The 21,344-nt window shown below is 42.5% G+C and overlaps 1 protein-coding gene across 1 annotated transcript; it reads right to left on the reverse strand.

Annotated features, from left to right (window-relative positions):
* Window positions 1-425: 425 nt before the first annotated feature.
* WDR4 (WD repeat domain 4) lies at window positions 426-21,342 on the reverse strand. The gene is made up of 11 exons (XM_064472401.1): window positions 21,181-21,342; window positions 20,525-20,587; window positions 19,656-19,802; window positions 17,321-17,477; window positions 16,603-16,715; window positions 13,383-13,443; window positions 11,964-12,062; window positions 6,166-6,230; window positions 4,495-4,678; window positions 3,507-3,576; window positions 426-954 (listed from the first exon to the last, which is right to left on the reverse strand). Exons 1-11 carry the CDS (start codon window positions 21,303-21,305, stop codon window positions 776-778), a joined length of 1,263 nt encoding a protein of 420 aa, XP_064328471.1. The 5' UTR covers window positions 21,306-21,342; the 3' UTR covers window positions 426-775.
* Window positions 21,343-21,344: the final 2 nt, after the last annotated feature.

The following is a 21,344-nucleotide window of genomic DNA, read 5'->3' on the forward strand; positions in this document are numbered from 1 at the left end:
CTTGGCTAATGGCAACACAAAAAAGTTCTTGCTGAAAGAAGCAGAACCCACTCTTGAGTTTTCCTCGTAGGCCTCTCAAATGATTCTCACAGACCCACAAGGATCTTATTGCAGTAGAAGGATCTTCCAATAACACAAAGTTGACTGACACATTTTACTTTTACTTTCCAGTGTATAAAATCTATTTTTGCACTTCTTCCTATAGGAATATGCCACAAGTAAGAAGCAATGGACTGGAAGCTAGGCAGAATCCCTGCCATATAAATTGAAGGTAAAGGGTAACAACAGAGATGGTGGTCTCAGCTAAAACTGTTCATATACAGCAAGAATTCTGCTACATTCCCTTTCCCGCAGCCAGGTACACTAAGTTAGTTGCATTAACTAATGGACCTTTTAAAAAGTTAAAAAAAACCCAAACAAACAACAAAAATCACAACAAATTTAATCAGTGCACTTCCACCTGAAAAAGAAAGCCTGAACACAGCAGGCAAACAGAAAATGCTATTTCAAAGAAAATACCGTCTCCAATATTCATATATCATGCCCTAGAGATTACCAGGACTGACTGCTAACACTTGTACACTGCTAGAAGCTTAGGCATATTGTAAATGCAGTATCTGCTGCAAGTGAGATATTGTCATATCAGGCTACCTGAAAACCTGAATCTGAATAAATGTTTAAACCAGTCTTCTTCCATCATTCTTTTTACGTTTACAAACAGTCCGCAGTCAGATCAGTTCCTTTCAGCAAGGTAAGTTACAAGCTAAAAACAGGGTCATAGCGATGATTCGTCAGTCTTCATCTTTTTTGTTTGTCCATTTGAACCATGCTGCAGATCCTGCCTTTTCTTTTTCTGCTGCTGTAACTTTTCCTCTTTCCTCTGTAGGTAGGCGGCCACGTTATCAAATGAAGACTTGTAGAGGTTGCTGTAGTGGCTCTCTGCACCAACAAAACCTGCAGTTGGGCAAAGCAAGAACACAAGTGTAAATTCCCTTACTGGTATCACCAATTACTTCCTGTACTGTAATTCCAGAGAGTGGCATTTCACTCATTTACTGTGGTCCTATACACTCTATTAAATTTCAGCATTTATACTGTGCAAGCCTGATTGGTGTTGGTAAGCACCTGTCCTGCATTCACACAGCCAAGCATAGCCTCCATTTTTATTCTAAAAAATTCGCACGAAGGCAAGCACCTGACATTGAAGCGAAGGGGGCACACAGCTCTCTTTACATGTTGGACACTTGCAGACTTCAAGGCTTCTGGGTTTTAAAATGACTGCTGTTGCAGCTTATTGCTGTACATCCCATTGGAGTTGTTGCCCAAGATCTAAGCACTACAAAGGGTGTGCTACTTAACAGTATTCAGCTGACTTGTTTCCTAGAGTATTAACTTAAAAGAAGCCCAATGAAGTAGACTTCTAACAGTGATATCCTCCAGCGTGTGCACGTTTCTAAATATTCACCCCAGCAGTTCTGTTATACCATCTGTGAATTTGGCATAATATTCATCACAGCATCTCCAAGACCGTTTAAACGAGTTAACAGGGAACTACCTACTATCCAAAAAACCCCAATCAGATCGAATGTGTAGAGAATATAGAACGAGACTAGCTGGCTAGGTCCACTTTTCCAAAAATTGTTAGAGTGGTCCCTGACAAAGCCAGTTACCTTTAGTTCTCTTTGTATTCCTACTTTTTCCCCACTTCCAAAATTTCTTGATCTTAAAGGGCAAATGCAAGGAAACCCACTCCCTGCTTGGGTTTGGTCCTGAAGCCAGTGTGCTGCTCCACAGCAATGTTCATACAGCATCCCCGTGTTTCTTGGCAGAAAAACTTTCCCTTGCTGGTACCCAGCAAAGTGCATGCTTTTACTTTTGAGGGTCTTGCACTCACACAGTGACCAATTTATTGGCTTTGGCCCTGGGAGAAATGGTGTGCTGACAGTTTGGATATCCACGCTACTCTCTAATTGATCAGTGTGCACTAAATCTTGATCTCTCTTCTTCTGGGATAAGTTATAACAGAATGTCAAACTGTTCAACGTGTACTTCAAGGTTGACCTACCCGTCTTAAATCGTACAGAATCAGCAATCAGGTGAATTAAGTTTATAAAGAGACAATATGCAGGCATTAAGACTGGGTTTAAACAATATAATGACCACCTTTTTTGAAATAAGTAACTACCTTTTCAAGCACTAATTATGCACTGGAATAAGTGCTCATCAAGTGAGCCTCCCCTTACTAATTAACAATAATAGACCCTGTCATCTGAGCAGTCCCCCTTTCCCAGCTGCAGATGCAGCCGGCTACCGTGTATCGCAGTAATTTGCTACGCTGGCTAATTATGCTCAGAACCTTTTCCCCTGCCTGCTCTTTTTACTTCTCTCTCGCTCATTTTCACTCAGACCTCATACTTCTAATTATCTGCATGGCTGTAACTATCAAGTCTGCAGCATCTACATGCAAACACTCTCCCTTCCAAAGGGGTACCTGACTTCCTCTTAGATATCCAAGACAGTACCAAGGTAATGACAACTTAATGATCAACTTAATGACAGCTTCACCCTAAGCCATCCAATACTAGATATTATGGAGACTTTACATTAGACTGCACATTCCTGCAACTCTTCCATCTTTACATATGACCGTCAAGAACAGACCAAAACCCCGGTGGGGGCTGTAACACCTTTTTTAAGGAAGGTTCCCAGTCTCCCAGCAAAGTACAGGAGGGAAATTTCAATTAATCAACTCTCCATACATAATGAGAGAACCACTAGCACATGCAGCAACCCTTCTCTACCCTGCAGCCACCACTGCCATAATTTCAGCTTCTAAATAAAGTTGTGTGGTTTTTAAATACAAAAAGCCCTGGAAACATAGGGTGCTTCTGAACTAGTAAACCATGTATTATTTTTCTGCCAGAGACTGGGAGTGGGTCAGAAATCAAGAACAAAATGAACCAGCCCTCATACCAATCAATTTCGTCTGTCATACCATCCAGGGTCACACCCTCCAGCCACAGCAAGCTCCACATGATCTACCTTGCCAAGGTGGACCCAAACAGTTCATCCTTACAGTGAAGCTACTTCTCCCATGGCTATTCCATTCTTACTGCTTCCACTGTACTTCTGATAAAGTGTCATGCCCAGGCAAAGAGATGAGACGACAAACAGCAGCATTCTCTGTTGCAGCAGTAAGACAGACTGCAGTGGCTCTGTCACAGGGTGTTTAGGTATGTCCCTGTGATAAGGCGTCTACGTACAGCAGTTACAATGCTACAAATTCAGACCTACATACCTACATCATTTTGTGACAATAGTAACCTGAACATGCTTCACGGTCTACAGTAACTTCCATACCAGATGGAGTGATGAAACTGAGAAAACTGAAAGATTAAGTGACTTCAACAGCCAGTATAGCTGACCTGAACTCTAACCTTACCCCTATATCTTATGCTTTAGCTGTAAAAATCAGATTTCCTGGGCCTTTAGGCCACATTTCTCACCTTCAAACACTGTCCAGTTGTCTTGAAGATATTTTGACATCTTCTGTAATCCTTTGTCATCAGTTACAGCCTGGGAAAAGAAGGAACAATGCATGGTTATTTTGGGAATAATAAACAATCTCATGTTTCAGAGCACACAGAAAAATGCAACAGCTCTCAGGCAAGTATAGTGAAAGAAGTGCAGGTGTAAGACCTCCATTATCTCTTTTAGGCTCCTTTCTTCCAGGACTGCTATAGAAACCTGGTCTGAGATCACGTATTCTGCTGGGGAAGCTCTGCAGCTTGAAGGAAAAGAAAATGGATTCCTACTTACTAATCTGTGAGGAAGAGGAATATCACAAGGAACATATAAGGGTCAAAGAACATACTTAGCAGTTTCATTTAAAAACCACACACTTCACAAGTATACCAGGATTAGCTGGGGACTTACAAGGATAACAAGCGAGTTTCCAGTTGTTTCATAGGCTACTACAGAGAACTTCATAGCACATCCCTCAAATTTGACTCCCTGTTCTCAGTTGGAAAAAATAAATTCCCCTTGATGCTCCCAGAATGCCTTGTCTCCCAAAGGATCCCTCAGAGGCAGGCATGGGGAAGGCGGTGTGGAAACCATTCCTGACAAAACCACAATGGGATTTTGTTGTTTTATGGTTTGGTTTTTTTTTTAAATAATCAAGTGCAGCACACAGAAAGCACAGGCAATGGTTTAAAGTACTGAGTGCAACGGCTGACAACCACTCTGCTTGACCCTGCTATGCCAAATGTTAGCTTCACCAGAGAAGAAACTGGTATTCATAACAAGCTCTCAACAGCTTTGTATTATATGCAGGTGAGAAGTAGAATGAGATGTGTATCTATGACTTTTACTCTGTCTCAAGACATAAATAGAGAAGTGTGCCATTTAGCTTTCATGGAACATAGGTTTTTTTTGTTATGGCCTCAAGACAACACAAAACATTCAGGATGTTAGCGTAACAAACATATCTACCTTCCACTGTCCATCACATGGTCTGTAAAATTGAAGAGGAGCTTCATTGTCTTCCTGCAAAATCCATAGATCTCCCGTTTCCTCAAATGCAATGTCCCAACCTTTATGTTTCAAAGAGATTTGCTGTCTGTAAACTAGCTGCTGGGCAATGGCATCAAGCTGAAAGATGTAGACTGTGGGAATACTTTTGAGAGGAAAAACTTAATTACCATTATTACCAAATCCACCTACAGCCATCACTTGTACAGCAAGCTACAGCAAACACCCACTCTAATTCCAAACAGAGCCAAAGCAAAGTCATTAGGATTTGCAAAAAATACTCTAGCACTTCAAGCGTGGTTTGCTTACATCATCTGAGGCAGAAGCTGTAAATACCTAACAAGTCAAATGGCTTTTCAAGTGTTATATGAAACAAAAAGCAGTCAGTGCTGCCTTTTCTGTAAAAGAAAAGGTAGCAAAGGGAATTTCATAAGGATTACTAAGGATTTATATAAGGAGTGTGGCATCATAGGACACTGGTCTACAGGGCTTCACTTGAAGGAACAGGTAACTGAGCACCAGTCAAAATAAAACAGGAAAGGAATTCCATGCTAGGGAGGGGCGGGGGGAATGACAGGGACACGAAAACCTGACACAACTAAAGACCAGTACTGGCACTGCATCCATCTCCACCTCTCCCATCAGCACTCACTCTAACAGCAGAGCTTCCTAACCTCCCTCGGACAGATCCCCGGTGTGCCACGCAGGACACCTCGGCTCCCTCCTGAGTGGCCTACCAGGTCCACATGACAGCACTGTTTAGAATTGTTGGGCTGCGGAGCGGGACATAAAAGCATGACGCAGAGCACAGCACAGCCCCTGGGCTAAGTGACATGGATACAGCCCTTGGCTGACACAGCTTCCCCTTCCAGGGCCAGTTTGGGTGCCCATGCAGAAGGCGTGACAGAAGCAGCTAAGGCTCCTCGCCCTGGCAAAGGGCAAGTCCACTGAGGGGATAGATTGACGATTTCACTGTGCAGGCAGCTCTGGCAACCTCTCCCTTTCCTGTTGCAAGCTTTTGTCAGAAAGAACAGCTTCCTTGGCAGGCTTAACGTGCTGTGGAAAGAGAGGAGAAGAGGGCTTGTCCACCCCTGCAAGACGTTTCCCCCCAAGCTGGATTTGTAAGGTTCCTCAGTACTTAGGCCCTTCAGCTCCCGAGCACTCCCTCCTTACACAAACATACATTTGAATCCAAAAGTCAACACAGCATCTCCATAATTTTAAACTGAAGCATGCTGTGGTTTTAAACAGAATGGCCAACACGTTTAAAGGAGCAGAATATGGTAACAGAAGTTTGGCCGCTCCATTACCACAGCACCCTAAACAAAACGGGACGCAAACCACACAGGTCAGGCACAGCAATTAAGGGGAGAGATCCTGAGTGCCCAGCCTTGAGGGAAAGGCATTGCAAAGTCTGCAAAATTCAGCTAAGCCAGGTAACCCTTGCACTCACACCAAGTACAGTAAGGATTCAGAGGCTCCCTGGGTTGCCACAGGCTTGCCTGGGACACTTGAAGATCCACAGTACCAAGTACTGCATGCTAGGGGAAAGTTAGGACAGCCAACAGAGAAAGTTGCTCTTGTCTTTGCAGGAGCTGTGACGATTTTAGCCATTATTCCATTTATTCTTACCAGTCACATAGAATGGCAACATAACCACCTTGACAGCAGTAGGTTATTCTTGACACAGTGTATTTCTATTAGGAAAAGAAAAAGAAACATTCTTGTAAGTTAAGACCATTTATGGGCAGAAAATTCGCATTCCGTTTCATGTCTTAGCCTTTAAAATTTAGCAGATGTCTTAATGTGCAGCAAGTTAAGCAACATAATTACCTTTAAACTTCAATCAAGTATATTTTTGTACCAGTGTTTGCTGTTTTATGAAGTTTTCCACACCTCTCCCTTCACAGCCATCCAAACAGAGGTCAAATACAAAGGTTTTAGTGGGCTACTCTTAGCAGACAAACTAACAGGTGAAGGAAAGTACACGACCTGCAAACATTCACTCCTTTAATGCTAATGGAAAAAACATCAACGTTAAGCCCACTCAGCCAGGGTATTACACTAGCAGCTTAGAGATTATAAGCACAAGCCATTAGCTGCAACGTTTGTTAAAAAAAGAAGATAGTGAAGCATAACTAATATCCTTGCTGCCTGTCTCTGTTTTCAACCTGCGTCTGGATGAAGCCATACCACTTAGCAGAAAAAGTGTTCTGAAGAACAAGGTGAGACTGCCTGAGGCTATTTTCCTCATTAAAAAACAAACAAACAAACATCCCACACCCAACAACAACAACAAACCCCACACCACACTCCTAATTTAGAAGATATATAGTTTCACCTGGGAGAGAATCAGAGAAATACCTTTGCTGCATAAACCATACTGCTTGAAGTACCTAACAACTGATTTGAGGCTCCTTGAGTGGGAAGTAAGAACTTGGGAGGAGCAGAGAAACTGCAAGATGCCCTAGGGTGCTTTTTCAGAAGTATCTGTTATATAATGTGAAAGACGAACCTGCAAAAGCAAAAGGCTGGTTTTCAATTATATTTTATAAGTAGCGATAACACCAGCACTTCCGATTAATAAAGCCTTCCTACTAGAGAAGTAGTGAGTTATTCCCTTTGGGGCAGAGAAGACAAATCTTGACACTCTGCTGGCAGAATTCATATGCAATCTCAAGTCCCCTTTCCTTTTACCCCCTTTCCAGCCTTCCCCTCTTTCCCAAACACGACACTGGTCACTAGACAGAACCTCTGGTTCACCAGGTTAAGCTGAATTTGGGAGTAACCACAGGATTTTACCCTTTGATCTACCAGCTGATGTATAGGCATTGTCAGGGTGCCTATTTCAGAATTTTGCAATCTATGTAGGAAAGCAAAACAAGCTGTACAGCTTCCAAACATTCAAGTCAGCAAGTTTAATACCAGAAGCTAACTATTTTGTCAACAGTACATGAGGCAACTACTACAAGATAAACCAACTGTGGGAAAGAAAGTTAATTAATTATATAAATGTAGCTGAAAACCAGTGTTACACGGTGCATCTCCAGCACACGAGAGAAAAAAATAAAATCCACTGTGTGATACAATCTCATGGTGGGGAAGCAAGAACAATGGCACGCACACACTTTTCACTCACGTACTCGATTGCCTGTTCAGACAGAAGAGAACCACTTCATAGAAAACATTATCAAAAGGATGATATGTTTCAGAGCTCTTGGGAACAGATGGGACCGATCTCTTGCTACTCTGCAGAAATACTAAGTTGTTAGTCCATATTTATCATTGGGACCCAGGACCCCTGTTTAACGCTGACATAAAAATGCTTATGGTTCCAAATACTGGTAGGATGAGTGAGCTGAATCAGAAAGGTTCTCTGTAGCTAACTAATATGCCTAAATGTAGTTATTGCAGTATGGAGCCATTTACACCACAGCTTTAGACTAGAACTGACAGCTCCTATTGTAAACCACCAGTGGGTTCTTTAGACATTTAAGGGAACAAGCCAAGAAATAGATACATATTAAAAAAAATCAAACCTGTGATATCTATTTCTAATAACAAAGCTCTGCCTCTCTGCGTGCCTCATGACAAACAAGCAGGGCAAGTGCCCACCTACGCAGCTGAGCACTTTGTCAGAGAGACAAAGGGTTCTGTGAACCTGAAGTATGCAGCAGCTCTCCCCCACCCTCACTGGGGGAAGGGGGAGGCAGCTTTTTTGATTTGAACCAAGCGTTATTCACAGCTGGACAGAGACTAGAAAATATATCATCTTCACAAGCTCTTTCCTTTCCATGTGTGGGTAAGTTAACAGTCAGCAAAGTGAATGCAAGCCTCAGAGTAGTATCTTGTTCAAGGACTAGACTATGAAATCAGTTAACTTAAATATGAGCTACAAGATCAGACTTTAATAAACAGATATTCACTTGATATTCTCTGAACTTGTTCAGCAGTTATATGGCACTGTTATCAGCCTGCCAACACCTTAAAATTAACTTTTGATGTTGTCCGTGAGAAGAGGCAACCCTATGAAAAATTAATATACTGGAGCACTGGTGTAGAGTTGTACAATTCATGTTCTGGACTTTAAACAAGCTTCTGCTGTCAAGAGGATCAGATGAGATGAAAGCTCCGAAGCAGGAAAAATATTTATATAGCACTATGAAATTAGAGAATTACTCCCATTCTAGTGGGAAAATGAACTGAGGATCTGCAACCATCAGCTGAAACCAATGCTATGCTCCTTAAACACACTCCTACATTCCCAAAACAGACATATATTCATTGTCTGCCAAGCAAAATAAGCCCACTTTTATGTGCTCACATGACCCACCATTACTGAGGATTCCATTATCATAGTGCTTCAAGTTATGTTTTGAACTTCAGCGCATTCACAGTGGTTATCAATGGTGAAAATGAAATGCAACACGAAAGAAAAGAAAAACACTTATATCCCCAACTGATCCTTGGCTGCCAGAGTAATTTGCAGACAGCATGCTAGTTACAACCTACAAAGTGCTGACTCAAGATTGTTCCCTCAAATTCAGACTATAAATGTTACAGGTTGTGAAGATGATCTTTGATACTCCTGGATGCACAGCACAATTAAATACTACCACCAGACATCATCTCTGGCACTTCTAGCACTATGATGGCAGCAAGATACAAGTCTGCTTTCCCCTTTGGTCCTGCTGGCCATTAAGACATAATTGTTCTGAAATAAGTACATATCAGCAGCGGTGTAGCAATGCAACACAAAGGTGGCAATGCACCGCACCAAGGTTTAAATCTGTCATTTATCTGTCTGTAATCACTGCGACACTGCCTGATTACTGTTCCAAGTACATACAAACTCTGGAAGTCAGTCTTCTGCACCCCTCAAGCATCATGCAAATTCAGTGTCATTAGAGACAGGTTTTAAAATGCCTGTATGAGTGGGCAGTAAGCAGAATTTCACAGATTCAAGGAACAGGCCAGCCTGAGGCTTCCAAGATCATGGTCAGGAGACACATATGGCAGTGGATAGAACAACTGCAAAAACACTGCAGGAATACAGTTTATTAACTGCTGTGTTATATTTATTAACCCACAGTTTATGTGTTTCCCCTTCTGTCATTGCTTACTCACACCAAGGATAAGCAGCTAAACAGAGACTCCTTAAACAATCAAAGGAAATCTTAAATTTCTACCAAGAGACTCCATCAGCATAAAGAGTATCCTATGGAAGGGACTTTATCAGGTGTGTTAAGGGACAAGGCAAGTATTACTAAACTACAGTCAAAAGCCTTCAAGACCATTCTAAGACAGTTGGAGATTCTTTCTTAAACCAGCTGCTGCTAGCAGCAACAAGATTAGTTTGCAACAAGACGGAGTTAGGATTCAGTGTGAGATCAAGCACTGTACACAAAATTACATGCGTAATTTTTACTTGTACGTAAAAATTAATTTACATACATGCTATCTTACTAAATGCTAAGCCAGTCTAAGCAACAAGTAGCATTTTCAAAATTAATAACAGGATTCTCCACAGCTAGCTGCTTACTAGTCCTCAATGATCCAATAAAGCTAGAAGGCAAAGTATTTTAAAATAAAACCGTTCTTCCCCCCCCAAAAAATGCCTTGCAACATTACTGCAGACATGGATTCAATGGCTATCAAATCACATCATTTCCACAAAGCACTGTTAGCTACTTTTGAACACAAAACACTTCAGCTTTGAAACTCCCCAAGCCACTTATTTGCAGAAGGCTATATGTGGTAAACTAATTTTGTCGGTTTGTCTCAATCTTAATTTTCCTTTCCTCACTCAAATGCTGCCGCACCCAGACTATAAGAGGATACTAGCAAGGTGGGCTTGTCACCTAATTTGGTACACTTATTTTTTGCTTCCAAAAAAAAAACCAAACCCAGAAATAGCTACCTCAAAGACTTCAAGCACTGGACTCAAGATGAAATGAGCCAGAGACCTTGTGAATGTGTACAAGAGGTCTCTGTCTCAGGTGTGCTTTAAAGTATACTTTCAGGGTCAGGAGCAGGTTAAATTGTCCATATAGATACCACCCTGAACTCCTGCTAAGAGGAACTGCAGGCCAAAACCAAGATTTCCAGTATCTAAGCTTTGAATGCTGTGAGGGAAGTGGCTGCCTTCCTGGGCTTATTTACAGACACAAAGTTGCATGTTATTATGCCAACACAAAGAACAACTTGCTGATGTCTTCTGCACAGAAAAAAACCTTCAGTTGCCAGGTCTGTCTCTAGGAGCTTGGTCCTTCCGTGGATGTTGCTCCCAGTTCAGTAACTGGGAATCCCACTAAAAAGATCAGGCCAGACCTACACAGACAGCAAAGAATCTCTGATAGATCCCCAGGAATGGCACCTGCTGAGAGAAGCTGAGCACACCACACTTGGACTAACCAAAACCACACAAAACACATGGGAGGAAAGATTTCAATTCAGTTTCAGCCTGGCTATGAATTCCGCAGTGGATTTGCCTCAAGAGCCATGCATGACTACAGGCTTCCCAGTCACTTAACAACTGGGAGACAGCTGTGGTCTTCAGAGAAAGAAGTGGTTTTAGAGATTCACATGAAGAACACACCCAGCAGGACAATTCTTAAACAACCCAACAGATTAGCAGCTGGCTTAATATGAAATACACAGCAGGGACAAGAACGAGTGCTGTTTTACTGCTAATGGGTCATACGCTGATTCACGTGACAAGAAAGACCAAAACCAGAGATCAAGTACTACCAGAACCACTGCTCGCATCAGATTAGCATCCTAAATCACAGTAGCACCCCAAATGCACACATATGATACCACTCATGTACAGGCTGCAAGCTAAGGAGAGCTCCTGGGGCATTCAGTTTTAATGTAGGACTCGTACATTTTAATTTTGGACGCTGCCCAGCTTCAGAACAACCCAAAGGAACAAGCGCAGTGTTTTGACTCTGCAGGGCAGTATTACTGCAGGTGACTGGTTACAAATGTTACAAAGCTTCTTTTTGCTCAGATAAATTGCAACTTTAACACTTGAAATTCTAAGTATTTTTTTAAAAATGGGTGAATTTTTAGGTCTTTCCAGTGTTACAAGGTCTTTTCTGGTGAAGAGACTAGGGCACCTGTGTTTTTGAGAAATTTTAAAACAAAGGCTTTGTCCAGTGTGCAGAACTTTTATTTGGGAAGAATTACAAATAGCTTCTTTTGGTCACCACTTGCATTTTTTAGAAATTCACACAAGAGACACAAATGGATTTCAGGGACTTCCTTCCTTTCCTGAAATCCCAGACTACTGTAACAAGTTTCTGGGTCTCACATAACTTCCAAACCCACCAACAGAATGGGGGCACTCCTAACAAAATGCAAACACACACATTTGGGAGTCACAAGGATCAGGAAGATGGCAAAAGCAGTAACACACACAGGCATACCTGGTCAGTTTTATTTGTCTCAGTCCCACAGATGCTACTTAGATGACAGCAGTACACTTCTTCCCCGCTTTTGTACTTCCAGAGTCTCAGAGTTGAGTCCTGGACAGATAGAAGCAGACACAAGTCTATTACTAACAGCATCTCAGGCAAAGAGAGGCCACTCACAGCCTTCAGCTAAGCCCTATTTCCCTGAAGAGCTTCCCACAGAAGCTGCTAAATAGTCACTTAGTTAAGACCTCAAATTGCAGATAAAGCATTTTAATTAACATAATTTTTCCCCTCCATTCTAAATTATTCAATCATGCTAACTCTAATTCTCCTTTTGAAGTGGAAATTGGGTAGCTGGAGGAGTGCATTTCAAGTCTGTCTCAAATACACAGTAATACACGTGCTCAGCATTTTAATGGCAATTGTTTCAGGTTGCTCTTCTCCACCCTTCCTCATGTTATCATCCAAATTCTCATTTGATTTAGTATCCTCCTGGAGAGAAGCTAAACACCTCCCTGGAAAAACAGAGTCATCAAAGAGCGTTTGCTAAGAATGAAATACAGCTGCACACAGCACTGACCCTAGAGTGGCTTGAAGAATTAGAGGAACAAGAGGCAAGAGCCTTAGGGAAACAAAAGGAGCAGCAGCTGAAACAAAATGCTAAGAATTACTACGATCTTCACAGAAAACATTATTTGTTTCCTATGCAGTGTAGCCTGGGAAACAAAGAATATTGTTTCCCTTCTTTTAGATCAACTCCATCTACTCACTCAGACAGGACTGGCATGACAGCAGGATGCCATCCATTTAAGAAAAGGGCTGGGTGAAGGGAAAGGTAGGCACACTCACTACATGGTGTGTAGCACTGCACTGCAACCTCTATACAACATGCCTTGGACGTAATATGAGGACACACAGACAAGGACATAATTCAGTATCACAGGGGAAAAGCAAGTGGGAGGGTATAGAGGGAACAATTTTCTCATCTTAAAAGCTCTAAAAAAAATCTGTGATTCTAAGGCCATTCATTCTCAAGACACTCCTTATCATGGCAGGCTGGCATAATACCCATTCGCTTCAAAGTTATTGAATAGCCCAATGATTAAAGTTTGTCTGTGCTCCAAAGCAAGAGTTAATGATGAAGAAATACTGAGGACTTCGTGATTTTGTTGTCCCAAAGATCTTAATAAGACGCTAGCCTTGCTATAAGCACAGTAAATGGCTCTTACATGATCTAGCAATAGAATGGCTGAACACTGAACAGGAAAATGAGAAGGAGAGGGAAGGAGGGATAGAGAGGGCATGCTATAAACCATGAGAGATTATTCCAAGTATCCCAAGGAACTTGGGAGAAACACAAGAAAATGATGGTTTTGAAGTCTACATTTCAAAAAAAACCCAACCTGTTTTGGAAAAAATTGCAATACATACCCCAGAAGCTGACACCAGCAGATCAGGATAGTTGGGTATTACAAGTATTTTGCTTACAAACCTAAAGGGAAAGTAGTCAAAAGTTGAACTCTCTTGCATGACACTCTGGTCTTTAAACACACACAGTAAGAGAAAACACCAATTTTAAAGAGAATCTTAAAATAAACAAATATACTTTCCACATCAAGCTAATTAGGAGGAAGGAAAAATAGGGCTACAGTACTTAACAGATACTACACAAACTACTGACTTCCTACTTAATAGAAAAAAAAATATTTCCCCATCTGCACTCAAGGAATTCTGCTGACTTCCTCCCAACTGAGAACGTTGCCATTTAGACCAAAAAAAGCCAATGGAGACAAATTTACTCAGGCAGCATGTTCCCCTTTCTCAATTCACGGTACACATTAAAAACACGAATCGACAGATGCTTTTAAAACACAACAACAGTGTTGACTCAACTTTCAGAGTACCACCTCTCTCCCATCACAGTTGGGGATCATTCAAAAGCAATCTTTACAAAACTTTAAAACATGCATGTGGCAATTTACCACCAGTGTCTACATTCAGGAACCCTGTTTTTTAGAAGTACGTAATACCATGACTTGTCTTTGCTGAGTAACGAGGACCTGACCTTCTGGAATTCACTATTATCTTAGAGCTCAGCAACTTAAAACGTAGTGACCTGGGCAGAACATTACCTGAGTGGGACAGTCTTGCTTTTGAAAAAGGGCATAGTTTTAAGGCCATTAAAAAAAGAAAGGGAAAAAAAATAGAAGGAAGATATCTGGCCACTGTAATACAAACTTTCATGACAACGCAGCAATGGCAGCTGCACGCAGGCATAAAAGATCCAGCAAGAATCACCATGCACCCCATTGAAAGGAGACAATCCAGGAGCATGAAACGAAATAACACCTATAGCTGCTTTATGTAATCCTTTGCTTATTAATTCCTAATTTAAATGTTGAATTTTTAAACATATTTGAATCAATTTACACTAAGTGCCTTTCCACTCTGCAGCCACTAATGAACTCTTTGTGCAGACACAACAGCCCCCCTTTTAAACACATCTTTCTGACCATCAAGCACTATACATTAGAAAGTACAACTATGTACACAGTAGGTGGAAACATCAGGCATGGCTCTAAATATGATATACAAGCTGACCTGATCAAAGACTACTTAGACCTTTAACACGAGTATTATCTTGCTTTTTATACTATGCCAATTCTACAAGGGTTAGACTACCAAATGATGTTATTAAAATCAGACTGACACTACAAATTAATCTGTGTCCTAAATGCTCTATTAAAACACCTTGGTGGGCAAGTTTAAACGGGGTGCTACCCGTATCTCAAGTTTCCCAGTCACACCGTCTTTCTTCAACTCTTGTTTCTGATATAGTGAGTTGACTGCACCATGTTGCATCATCTTATGGAAGAGCATGACTGGAAGAGTGTTGCCATCCCCAAGTAACTAATTCGGCGCCAGAGCTGCAGAATGACGTACATTCTCTGCCCTATGTAGGGTCACATCTTCTCTGCTACCTTGTCACCAAGGACTTAAAAATGTAGCAATGGCCACACACACAAAAAAACTTGCACAACTCCCCCACCCCCACCCCCCTACCCTACTCAAAAACCCTAACAACCAAAGACAACAACAAACCTCCAAAAGCCCACAAAACCACATAGAGGTGGAAGGCAAAGACTTGGAAAATACCACAAGTGATAGACATTTTAAGCAGCAAAGTGTAGAGGGAGAAGTCTTTTAAAAGTCTGTTTGCCCTTTGAGGCTTCTTCACGGGAAAAGGACTACTGAGAAGAAAAGGGAGAGTACAGTCCCTTTGGTAGGCTGAAAAGGAAGTCCTCTTAATCTGGCTAGAAGACAACCCCTATTCCTATACCAAAAGAAATACTGGTCTCCTAGCAAGCCAGAGCACATCTGAATCATCAGTATAGCTAGCAGGTTGCTTTGCTGCCTTCCACTCTTCAGATCACTGTAATTAGAAGGACCTTCACTTCAGGATGGAGGAGAAAGGGAAAGAAGGGAAAATCATCCTTCCTGTTTTTATGCAGAGTGAACCCTGCATTTTACTAGGCTTAGTACCACAGAAACACATCATCTTTCTACAGGGATAACCCCTACGATCCACCTTCCACCGACCTTTCTACTTGCCTAAGTGTTCTTATCCACAGCAATAGAAACAACCTAAAGAAAACACCAAGTCCCTTTTCTCAGCTACTAGAAAGGCCAGGTAACTACATTAAGAAGTGTGATTCCTTGCATCTATTTTATGGGACCATTCTGCAGCCTCTAGCTCACTGCAGTCTAGTGTCCAGGCAGAAAGACTGCTCCGTCCTTCCTACTGATACAGCCAGGACTTTCTGTATTACCACAGAACATCCAAGTCTGAGCTCTGTATTGAAATGCCATTAGATTAACATCTGTTCAAACGACAAAGACTTCCTAAGACTTCCCTCGCTAAGACTAAGGTAGGTTCCATCCTGAACTAACAATCACCAGGCTCTGGAGTCTGCTGTGGCCAACAGGTCAAGGGAGGTGATTCTGCCCCTCTACTCAGCTCTGCTGAGACCCCACCTGGAGTGCTGTGTCCAGCTCTGGAGCCCTCAGCACAGGAAAGACAAGGACCTGTTGGAGTGGGACCAGAGGAGGGCCATAAAAGTGATCACAGGGCTGGAGCACCTCTCCTGTGAAGAAAGGCTGAGAGAGTTGGGATTGTTCAGTCTGGAGAAGAGAAGGCTCCAGGGAGACCTTATTGCAGCCTTTCAATATATAAAAGGGGATTATAAGAAAGATGGGAATAGACTTTTTAATATGGCCTGTTGCAAAAAAACAAGGGGTAATGGTTTTAAACTAAAAATGGGTAGATTTAGAGTAGATAGGAAGACTTTTTTTTCATGATGAGGGTGGTGAAACAGTGGAACAGGTTGCCCAGAGAGGTGGTAGATGCCCCATCCCAGGAAACATTCAAGAACAGGTTGGACGGGGCTCTGAGCAACCTGATCTAGTTGAAGATGTCCCTGCTCACTGCAGGGGTGTTGGACTAGGTGACCTTTAAAGGTCTCTTCTGACCCAAACCATTCTATGACTCTAACACAGCTTTCGTTTAATATGATTTGAGGAGACAATTATTTTGTCCACTGGGGCACAGTGAAGAGCTGCACACAATAACTTTTGCACACAATGAACTTACTCTTTGTGTCCCAGACAGTAGGATACAATACTATAAGGAGCCTTTGCCAAGCTGACTCTGATCTTCTCATCTCTGTCTGCAGTTAGGATATACCGGTCATCAGGACTCAGCACCTGTTGATAAAGTGAGAGGTTTGGTGCCCAGTAGTTCAATGCTTGTTTTAATATAATTCTTCCTAACCAGGAGAAAAAAGGTAAGTAGTAAACTATCTGTTTCTCCTGACTCTGAATGGCAGGTGCAAACAGTAAGCCACACTTTTCCACTGACAATGGAAGCATAAATCTTTATGACAGTAACTTTCTTGCTCACTAAGACAAGCAGCACTGACTACTGGGTCCAGTGAAAGCCACTGAGCTCCAACAGTACAGATGGAAGGCCCACTGCATCTTAAAAAGACAGAAACTTACTACACTGAAGAGCTCAAATGACATGACAGACTGGGTGAATTCCCATGTACATTTCATCACTAAGTCTTCTGTGACTGTAACATGAAGACTGCTGGGATATTCACACTCCCAGAACAGACAGCCCTTTGGTAAGCTTGTTTCCTTACCAAACTATGCAGATGCAAACTCAGCAAGAATAAATCCAAACCATGTATTTCATTTATTAAAAAAAAAAAAAGAACTCCCAAATCTGGGAAAGAGCAACAATGAAAGACCCAAACACAAGCAGGAATGCAGGTTTGTATGCTGTCTACACGGAGGCACATACTTACCACATCCAATACCAGAGACAAGTGACCCAACTCAAGTTTTCCATCTGCTTGGGGTTCTGTTATTGAGTAAGAATAGACATCACCAGACTTGTCTGCAACCAGGATCTTATCTTCCGCAGCTGTAATAACCAGGGCAGTACATCTCCTGTTCACGGACCTGAAAGAAAAATGGCACAGTTTGAACAGCCCTCGATGGCAGCTTCAGCAAGTCTCAATTTGGACCCAGCTAAACAGTCCAAGAGACTGGACAAAAAGCTCTCAGATGCAACACTCTGTTAAGGGAGGGTATGGGGCCAAAATAGCACTTCTGAGACCTATTAAATGACTAACCTATGCAATAGCAAACATCTGCAGGGGTGGGAGAAAAAAAGGAGACCATTAAAGCTGCATGCCTGCTTTTTGCTTAGGTACTGTCTCAGCTAAGCATTTTCCCTAGGCAGCCTGCCAGTACTCTAAAGAAAGCTGGTAGACTTTCTTGCACTCTCCATAATAAACATGCAAGTTAAACACATAGAAAAGAGAAGACCAGGTAGGAGTTCTCCTAGCAAAAGTCCTTTGTAGCAACACATCTGAAAACTGTGTTGAAACAACTTCTCCAGTTGTCACTTCATAGTGTAAAAGGAAGCGCTTCCTTGTGAGCCCTGAGGACTCTTCCTCCTCACATCCAGAGTCAGAGGGCCGCATCTCAGGGTACCTTGTCCAGGCAAAGCCCTGAACTTGAACTCTAACTTTGCCTTACCATCTGCCAGTATCTTACAGTCCCAGTTGCCATTGTAGCAGGTAATGGTTTTCTTAGAACTTTTCAGGTAAATGTAAGGACAATATATGTAAGAAAACACGTTTTTAAAAAAGGTTTAATCACTTAGTCTGGACAATGCTTCTGCAACTTAACAGCTATTGTTATTACTGTTAATTTTTCTTCTCATAAAACCTCTTTTCCAAACTCCATTATGTGCTGTGTGGTAACATAAGACTGTGGACACCATAGGGAACGGACATTTCTATTTGCCTACTCTGAAATTCAGTGACTGTCTGGAGGCAAAAGAACAATATACTGTACTTCAGGTAGGAAAACAAACTCTAATAGTTTTTAGTGACTGTTTAAAGGAACACCATAACAACAGGAAACGTATAGGACAAGAAAGCCTACTAACACACTGCAGGCTCAGCCAGCAGTTTCAAAACAGGCTACCTTGCCAACAAGAAAAAGTCTTGCTCCAGGTTCATTGTACAGCCTTTGATCTTAAACACAAGATTCAAAAGTTCCCATTGTCTGAAATGAGCTGACTACAAAAGCTAGCACCACGTGAAAGCTTTTATACAGCTTGCCACAAAACACTGACGCCAGTTGCACACCTCAGCTTTGGTATTTTTTTTTTTCACGCAGAGACCCTTTTGCCTGTATTCCCCGTTTCCTAATAGGAGGTAGTGACATTCCAAAAATTTCCAGCTGTGGCCCTAGTTGATCTTTTAGCAGAAAACTGAAATATCAAACAATTATTCAATGGCATACTACGGGCAAGACATACAGGCAGGGCAGCAGGGAAAACAGAACGCAGAATGAACAGAATTTGCCATTTCTGGTCTTGTCAGTGAATACTTACTCACTACAACATTGGTTAACCCACCAAAGGTCCATCATGTACCCTACACTCACAGCCAAGCTGACAGAGACTCCATTTTCTTTTGCAGCCAGGGCCACACATTTGTCAGAGACCCCCAGAAGCAGAGACGTCACATGCTGAGGTACTTTCTCAGGAAGTCCTTCATGGTCCTCTTTTTTACAGACAATTGTCACAAGCAGCAGCAGAAAACTTGTAACTGGAGGACCTCTGGTGGACAGCTACAGACTGTTTTCTCTAGAGGACTGTACTACAGAAGAGACAGTTGGCAGCATCTCTAAAGATATACTTTGGAGAGAGTTCACAAACTCCCCACATCATCTTCTCCTCCAAATCAACAGAAACAGACAGTACACTCACTGAACTGCTCAGTATTGCTCTTACAAGCCCTACCTTACTGTTCACTAGGAGTGGGAAAAGTTTCAGTTCTTAACGATGCAAATACTATTTTTTTTGAATAAAAGAAGAGATTAGCCTTTTATTGACCAATGATATAAACATCTGCACTCCCGTTCTTGGTGTGGGGCATGCCGCACACCACTTCTTGACAAAGATGTTTGAATTCCCAAGATCATTAAATTTGTTTGAGCAAGTACAAGGGAAAAAAAAAGAAGCTTAGTGATAACAAATAGCAACATCCTAAGTACTACTATTTTATAACTCTAAATTATTCAGCCATAACTCCATAACAAAGCAACATCCTGCTTCTTTACCTGATGCTAACACATTCCCAGGAGGCCTTCGTATGGAACAGAATCAGACGTTTGCTGTTATCTGTCAAGGCAAAATAATCTCCTGATGGGGAGAAGGCAAAAGCTAGGATGTCATCACTTCCTTTATCTGTCAGTCTTCCATCCTGCCTAATACAGAGAGAAGGGGAACAACATTTCACAACCTGAGAGTTACTGAAATCCTTAAGAAGAGAAGGTTGCTCTCATGCCACCAAGAAAGAGCATGAAGAACAAGGTACAATGCCAGAAGTTTTATTTCTCTTAAAATGTCGAGCCAACTTGAACATTAATGCAAAGGAAAAAGCCAAGAAAAGGGAAACTGATATAAGGTCTAAGCCTGTATCATTACCTGCTAGGGTTTGTGCTAGCAGACCTTGATACAAATTTAGGGGAAAAGAATAAAACTGGCTACAGGTAAAACAATGCCCAGTGGCTGAACTAAACTAAGAAAAAGACTTTTTCGCGTTTTGAAATCTCATGACTTAGAGAATAGACCTGAAGGAGGAGTTATATTACTGGGGTACAGTATTTTTTTTTTATGTCTTAGTCTAATAAAAAAACTGCAGCATTTTTCTTTAAATGTCTTGTCTGAGAAGACTCATACAGAATCATTGATTATACTGCTAGTGTTTCTCTAAAAAAAAAAACCAGGTGTACAGTATCCCCTCCAGGATGAAACAAACAAAAAAATACATACATACATATCCATCAGGGTTAACAAAAACAACCTAGCCATCACCTGCTCAAGCAGTCATCCCGTGACTTTCTTTTATGATCTTCTCTGCCACATAACCTCAGGAGGAGATGCACCCTCTAGGAAAACAGCAGATTGCCCAAGCAGATTTTCTCACCCTTTATTTCCCGAGGTCGTCTTCTCCACGCTGACACAATCATACACGAAGAGACTATCATCACTGGAAATAAAATCAACAGACTGAAACCACTGGAACTAGAACAACCATGACCTTAGCTATGAAGAGACTCAACTCTTTGGTAACATGCTATTATTCCGCGGTTATGTGTGCAACTGAGCCCTACCTCGAGCCACCAATACCCTTGTGAAATGGGGTCCCAAAGCGCTACAGACGCAGTGGAAGTTTAAAACCTCGGACCGTACACATACGCCAAAAAAAAGAAAAGACAAAAAAAAAAAAAAAAGGAAATCGTAGCCCATTGGCAAAGTAACCGTGATATTTGACTTTTTTGTCAGGCTTGACATATTTGTCACTAGCATTTCCCACATTGTTCACGCACCAGTGACGTGCACCTCGTGGTGCATAACCGTGCCGGAAAACTGGGCAAGGCCCTCCCGGAAGGTAGAAGCCGGCCGGGCCTCCCCCAACCCCGCCCGGCAGCCGCAGGGGACGCGCAGCCAGCCCCGCCGGGGCGGCCCCCGCCGCCGGGATCGCCGGGACCGCCGGGACGCCCGGCCCGCCCGCCCCGGCCCGCCGCCGCCGCCGCCAGCGGAGCAGGCCCCAACCCCGCCGCCGCCCCGCCCGCCACTGACCCGGGGTCCCTGTACCGCGCCGCCAGGAGCCGGCCGCCGCCGCTGGCGGCCATCAGCGGCCCGCGGAGCGCCAGAGCCGGCCCGGGACCGGGCCTGCGACCCCCGCCGCCGCCGTCGCCCTCCATGCGTCAACACCGCCACGTGCGCGCCAGGGCGGGCGCAGC

This window comes from Phalacrocorax carbo, chromosome 1 (genome assembly GCF_963921805.1).
Source record: "Phalacrocorax carbo chromosome 1, bPhaCar2.1, whole genome shotgun sequence".
Taxonomy (NCBI): Eukaryota; Metazoa; Chordata; class Aves; order Suliformes; family Phalacrocoracidae; genus Phalacrocorax; species Phalacrocorax carbo.